At 31.6% G+C, this 7822-nt stretch overlaps 1 protein-coding gene across 1 annotated transcript; it reads left to right on the top strand.

Annotated features, from left to right (window-relative positions):
• Positions 1-2523: 2523 nt before the first annotated feature.
• On the top strand, positions 2524-3318 carry LOC130976434 (uncharacterized). The gene has a single exon (XM_057901306.1). It carries the CDS (start codon positions 2524-2526, stop codon positions 3316-3318), a length of 795 nt encoding a protein of 264 aa, XP_057757289.1.
• The last annotated feature ends 4504 nt before the right edge of the window (positions 3319-7822 follow it).

Below are 7822 nucleotides of genomic sequence, written 5' to 3'. Positions count from 1 at the left end.
TTTACTATGAGTTTGTGTGTTTTTCTGTGATTTCAGGTAAATTCTGACTGAAATTGAGGGATTTGAGCAAAACTCTGAAAAAGGCTGACAAAAGGACTGCTGATGCTGTTGGATTCTGACCTCCCTGCACTCGAAATGGATTTTCTGGAGCTACAGAACTCTAAATGGCGCGCTCTCAACGGCGTTGGAAAGTAGACATCCAGGGCTTTCCAGCAATATATAATAGTCCATACTTTATTCGAAGAATGACGACGTAACTTGGCGTTAAACGCCAAGTCCATGCTGCTGTCTGGAGTTAAACGCCAGAAAAACGTCATGATCCGGAGTTGAACGCCCAAAACACGTCATAACCTGAAGTTTGACGCCAAGAAATGCCTCTACACGTGGATTGATCAAGCTCAGCCCACACACACACCAAGTGGGCCCCGGAAGTGGATTTATGCATCAATTACTTACTCATGTAAACCCTAGTAGCTAGTCTAGTATATATAGGACACTTATCTATTGTATTAGACATCTTTGATCTCAGTTTTGTTTTAATCTTCATCTTAGGGGATCATTGATCACGTTTAGGGGGCTGGCCATTCGGCCATGCCTGAACCTCTTTTGCTTATGTATTTTCAACGGTGGAGTTTCTGCACACCATAGATTAAGGGTGTGGAGCTCTGCTGTACCTCAAGTATTAATGAAGTTCTATTTTCTTTTATTCGGTTTCTATCTTATTCTTATTCCAAGATATTCATTCGTACCCAAGAACATGATGAATGTGATGAGTAAATAACCCTCATCATCATTCTCACTGATGAACGTGCGTGATTGACAACCACTTCCGTTCTACATGCAACACAAGCTTGAATGTGTATCTCTTAGATTCCCCAACAGAATCTTCGTGGTATAAGCTAGATGGATGGCGGCATTTATGAGGATCCGGAAAGTCCAACCTTGTCTGTGGTGTTCCGAGTAGGATCCTGGGAATCCGGAAAGTCTACCTTGTCTGTGGTGTCCGAGTAGGATTCTGGTAATGAATGACTGTGACGTGCTTCAAACTTGTAACCAGCTGGGCGTAGTGACAACGCAAAAGAATCAATGGATTCTATTCCAGTAGGGGAGGGAACCAACCGGTGATTGGCCATACTGTGACAGAGTGCGTGAGCATTAGCTTTCACTGCGAGGATGGGATATAGCTATCAACCATGGGTGATGCCTCCAGACTGGTTAGCTGTGCGAGTGACAGCCGCATAGGATATTTCCCCGTGAGGATGAAAGTAGCCACAGTTGATGGTGAACCCCTATACAAAGCTTGCCATGGAAAGGAGTAAGAAGGATTGAGTAGAAGGAATAGGAGAGCAGGCGTCCGTGAGCTCTACATCACCTCCATTCCGCTTATCTGAAATTCCTACCAATGAATCTACATAAGTATTTCTATCCCTTTTATTATTCCTTTTTATTTAATGATAATCACAATTACTCTTTAATCTCCCTAACTGAGATTTACAAGGTGACCATAGCTTGCTTCATACCAACAATCTCTGTGGATTCGACCCTTACTCACGTAAGGTTATTACTTGGACGACCCAGTACACTTGCTGGTTAGTTGAACGGAGTTGTGAATTCAGCTGCTGCCCCTGTCAATTTCTAAAATCCAATTACAATGAATAAGAATCACAATTTCGTCCACCACTTCGCTTTGTAAGAGTCGGCTTGTTGGAGAAGAGGGTAGAGGAGGCAGTGAGAGCCAACGCAGAGGGAGATGAAGTCGTAGCCGTGGTCCTTGACGCCGCGCGCTTGGTGTATTTGGTAAATTGGTGCTCGGCGGTTACTCCCACGATGTCCGGGGTGTTTTTGGGAGTGGACTTGAGGAGGTTGGTGAGCCACTTGGAGAGCGTTTGGGAAGAGGTGGTGTTGATGCAGAGGATGCGTTGGTCGTCGGCATAAACGGTGTAAGGATAATGGCGGAAAGTGAGGTCGTAAGTCTCGACTTCAGTGATCATGCTGGGTTCAATGCTGATCTCGAGAACCATTGTTGTTAGTGGTTGTAGGATCAGGGACTTGCAACAGTTGTTGGATCGTCTTTTTCTTGGAGTGGCCGGGGTAGTAGAATGTGCAAAGATATTCCGCAGTCTGAAAGGTATAAAGTATGAAGAATGAGTTTATACCTAAGGGCCTCTAGCTCTCCTTTATATAGTTTATGATAGTTATCTTATCTTATCTGACTTATCCGGCTTTGATAGGTGAAGTATTTGAATTCGAATCATCTTATCAAATATATAGCTGTTTGATAAGATGATTCGAATTTAAATACTTTACTTATCAAAGCCGGATAAGTCAGAGATAAGATAAGATAACTATCATAAGCTATATAAAGGGGAGTCAGAGGCTCCTTAAGTACTCACTCATTCTTCATACTTTATACCTTTTAGATCCATTTTGCGGAATATCTTTGCAGATTCCACCACCTCGGCCACTCCAAGAAGACGATCCGACAACCGTTGCAAGTCCCTGATCCTACAACCACTAACAACAATGGTTCTCGAGATCAGCATTGAACCCAGCATGATTACCGAAGTCGAGACTTACGACCTCACTTCCCGCCATTATCCTTACACCGTTTATGCCGACGACCAACGCATTCTCTGCATCAACACCACCTCTTCCCAAACGCTCTCCAAGTGGCTCACCAACCTCCTCAAGTCCACTCCCAAAAACACCCCGGTCATCGTGGGCGTAACCGCCAAGCACCAATTTACCAAGTACACCAAGCGCGGCGTCAAGGACCACGGCTACGACTTCATCTCCCTCTGCATTGGCTCTCACTGCCTCCTCTACCCTCTTCTCCAACAAGCCGACTCTTACAAAGCGAAGCAAAACCCTAGGCCCCTCTGCGACTTCTTTGCCAACCCTAGGGTTATTGCGGTGGGAATGGAGATCGAAAAGGTGAAGGCAAAGCTGGAGAAGCACCACGGGATCGAGCTGAAGAAGGCATTTAACCTTAGGGCAATGGCGGTGAAAGGGATGAAGGAGGTAGGAGAGAAGGTGGATCTATGGCGGTACAATCTTGACAAGTTGGCAAAGACAGTGCTGGGGAAGTACTTTGACGTGGTGAGGCCGGAAGAGAAGCTGGACTGGTACGATGAAGAAAACTCGTGCTGTTATTACAATGTGTTTACGGATGAGAAGACAATGTTCATCACCATTGATACTTATCTTTGCTACCTCATTGGTTTCGAACTGCATGGTATGATCCATGGACATGAAGCGGGTAAGAGCCAAGATTCTAGTAAGTCCAAGAAGAAGGTTAACAAGAAGAAGAACTCATGAGGTGCCTTTGATTTCTAAGATTAGTAATGAGGTAATGCACGCATAGTTTGATTAGACTTTAGAGTAGTATATGACCTAGATTCTATCCTTGTTAATGATAGTAACTTTTACCCTTTCAATTCTTATCTGGATTTGGATATAGATTTTGGAGGCCACTCAGATAAAGACGCTTAATACGTCTTTTTTAAAGATGTTTCTATGTTGTGTTTTAATTGGTTTATGTATAATTTATTCGGTGTTCCTCATCACATATTATTAAATTCCTCAAAAGATTTTCTTTCCAAAAACTATAAAAAGCATTTAATTTGGACTATAACAAAAAAGGTAATAGATTAACTATTAGATTTTTTTAAAAGATATTATTTACATAAAAAAATATATCACATTCATCAATATAAGCATTAGAAATAATTAAATAATTAATTTTTATTCGTATAATATATAAAATAATTACTATATTATTATTATATTATAGATTAAAATTTACTAATTTAAATTTTATTTTTATTTTTAATATAAGCATTAGAAATAAATAATTTTTTTTATAACAAGATGTAATGTAACAAAATATATAATATATTTAATTAGTTCTGAAAAGATGGTTTTTTCTAATAAAGTGTTATTAAAAAATTAACATTATAAAAACTAATTTCAACCAATATGATATAATAGGTTATTAAATATATTTAATACAAAACACATTGAATATAAATTTTTATTGAGTTTACATTTTGAATCATTTTTAATTGAATTTCAAATATTTTTATTTTAAAGAGTTAGAATATTTTAACATCATTTTTTCGTATCTTTTTAATTGAGTCTTTGATTTTTTTAAAATTATAAACCTTATTTATAATTAAGAGTAATGTTTTAACACCACCAATTAGTCACACATATAAAAATACAAGAACAATTCTATTGTCATAATTATAATCTAACTTTATAAGCAATACAATACAATGAAACTATATATAATTAATATATCTAAATTTTATCTACATCTATAGTCACATTTCATAAATAATATAATTAAAAAATTATTAGGATCATTTTCGTTCATAATTTTTTTTATTATTTTTGTTGTGAAAAGTTTAATTATTTTAATAATTAATTATTTTTTAAAAAAGATAATTGAATAACACAAAAAAAGTCTTATTAAGAGTAATTTATATATATATGATTAAAAAATAATTGAATAATTATATACGATAAAAATTAATATTATTAAAAAATAAAATTAAAAATCATGGTTTTTTTTCCAAAATTTATCTACAAGTAATTCTATAAATATTTTATGATGAATAAAAATATTAAACTCGTACAAAAATTTATTCTAATAAAATTTATTTTTATTCTACTAAACGTTAAATAAACTATTGAAAAGAATTTTGTTTCCTCCATTAGAGAAGAATGATAAACTTCTATACTTCTATTATGTTATGGCAATAATTTGGCCTGTTATTTTTTAATAATAATAATAATAATAATAATAATAATAATAATAATAATAATAACGATAATAATAATAATAAACAAGTATATCACAGTAAAAAAAGAAGCACGTCACCAAATAATTTATCATCCAAATTATATATAAATCAAATTGATAATATGAGAGCTAACACTACAAAAATCGATAACAAGGTTAGGGACTTACAAAACCTTTCTTAAGATCATAAAAAAATGTTTATATTTGTGTGATGTATAAAATAATTATCATATTATTATTATTATTATTATTATTATTATTATTATTATTATTATTATTATGAGCAAAAAAAGTCCAATTGTTTTAAATTAAAATTGTCTTTTAATATTTGATTAAATGTTCTTGTATTTAGTACTTTTTTTTGACATTTCCTCTTAGTTAAAAATATAATCATTATAATTTTTTGGTTATTATTGATAGGGGTGTTTACAGATGGGATATGGTTGAAATTTCGATCCAATCCGCACTAAACTCATTAGATCAAATTCAATATTTGCACTTTTTATGTTTGGATCAGATATCAAATATATCCATAAAATAAAAAATATTAAAAAATTTTATTTTTATAAAAAAAGTCAATAAACTTTTTTGCTTACTTTTTTAAACATATTTACTTCTATCTGATTAGAGTGTGGATCCGATTCGATCCAATCCAATTACAGATCAGATCACATCCTCAAATTACAGATCAGATACGGATAAATACCGTGGATTTATATGGATATAATCTAATCTATGAACACCCCTAACTACTACTATAGGTTCAGTATTGCAAAAGAATGCTTCGTTTATTATAAACCATTATTAGATCTTAATTACCATTAAAACAACTTAATTGTCAACAAAGAGATAATACTTATTGGTCTCTGAAATTATGTTCATATTTCAATCCATAGTTGTAAAAATCAAACTGGATCAGCTGGTTCGACCGAAAAACTAGTGAACCAGACTAGAACCAGACCCTGGTCCGGTTCGGTTTACTCCTCCGGACTAGAACCAGACCCTGGTCCGGTTCGGTTTACTCCTTAGACCGTTTAAGGAATAAAACCGGTGTGAACCGGTAAGAACTGGTGCAAACCGGTCTAACCGAACTGGTCTACTTGAAAAAATTTTTAAAATGTCTCCACAAAGTCTCGAACCAAGAACCTTGGAGCAAAAGCAACCTCTACTTGCCACTTAGCCGTTGCACTTCTAAGTATTATATTTGACAAATACTAATTATATAGTATACATAAATATATAATTTAATTTAATTTTTGTTTTTTATATTTTTAAAATTAATTATATTTTAATTATATACCATTATTAATATAAATATAAATTTCACCAAAAATTTATTAATTTACTTGATCTATTTTATTGCTAGTATTGTGATTAAGGTTATTTGTTTTGATGTTAGTATTAAAATCTACTTATATTATAGTGAGATGATACGTTTTGTGAACTAATTATTTTTTATTGTGTCAAAATAAGATACTATTGTAGTATTAAAATTTTATAGTTTTTTTATATTAGTTATTTTTAGAAGTTGAGACTTGATTCTACATAAAATGTTAGTGAAGATATGTATTTCAAATTTTAATTTTAAGTTTTTAACTATTTTATATTTTATATTTACGTGAGACCGATTTTATCGGTCCAACCACTGATTTATCGGTTGAACCAATAAACCAGTGAACCAGTAACTTGACCGGTTCGATCACTGGTTCGGTTCTAACAACTATGTTTCAATCTAATTTCAAAAATTTTGATTTACTCAATTTAGTCTCCCAACTTAATAGTTATGACTCACATTGGTTCACACCGATTTTATTCCTTAAACGGTCTAAGGAGTAAATCGAACCGGACCAGGGTCCGGTTCTAGTCCGGTTCACTAGTTTTCCGGTCGAACCAGTTGATCCAGTTTGATTTTTACAACTATGGATTGAAATATAAACATAATTTCAAAGACCAACAAGTATTATCTCTTTGCTGACAATTAAGTTGTTTTAATGGTAATTAAGATCTAATAATGGTTTATAATAAAAGAAACATTCTTTTGCAATACTGAACCTATAGTAGTAGTTAGGGGTGTTCATAGATTAGATCATATCCATATAAATCCACAGTATTTATCCGTATCTAATCTGTAATTTGTGGATGTGATCTAATCTGTAATTGGATTGGAACGAATCAGATCCACACTCTAATCATATAGAAGTAAATATGTTTAAAAAAGTAAGCAAAAAAAATTATTGACTTTTTTTATAAAAATAAAATTTTTTAATATTTTTTATTTTATGGATATATTTTTTAAATCAATTTGATTTATATATAATTCGGATGATAAATTATTTGGTGACGTGCTTCCTTTTTTACTGTGATATACTTGTTTATTATTATTATTATTATTATTATTATTATTATTATTATTATTATTATTATTATTATTATTATTATTATTATTATTATTATTATTATTATTATTATTATTATTATTATTATTATTATTAAAAAATAACAGGCCAAATTATTGCCATAACATAATAGAAGTATGGAAGTTTATCATTCTTCTCTAATGGAGGAAACAAAATTCTTTTCAATAGTTTATTTAACGTTTAGTAGAATAAAAATAAATTTTATTAGAATAAATTTTAGTACGAGTTTAATATTTTTATTCATCATAAAATATATATAGAATTACTTGTAGATAAATTTTGGAGAAAAAAACCATGATTTTTAATTTTATTTTTTAATAATATTAATTTTTTACCGTATATAATTATTCAATTATTTTTTAATCATATATAAATAAATTACTTTTAATAAGACTTTTTTTGGTTATTCAATTATCTTTTTTAAAAAATAATTAATTATTAAAATAATTAAACTTTTCACAACAAAAATAATAAAAAAATTATGAACGAAAACCATAATTTTTTGCATTTTTGTTCATATTTTAATATAAACATAAATATAATTTAATTATATTATTTATGAAATGTGACTATAGATGTAGATAAAATTTAGTTGTAT

This window comes from Arachis stenosperma, chromosome 1 (assembly GCF_014773155.1).
Source record: "Arachis stenosperma cultivar V10309 chromosome 1, arast.V10309.gnm1.PFL2, whole genome shotgun sequence".
NCBI lineage: Eukaryota > Viridiplantae > Streptophyta > Magnoliopsida > Fabales > Fabaceae > Arachis > Arachis stenosperma.
The sequence above is the reverse complement of the archived record's forward strand: the minus strand, read 5'-3'. Positions and strand labels throughout refer to the sequence as shown.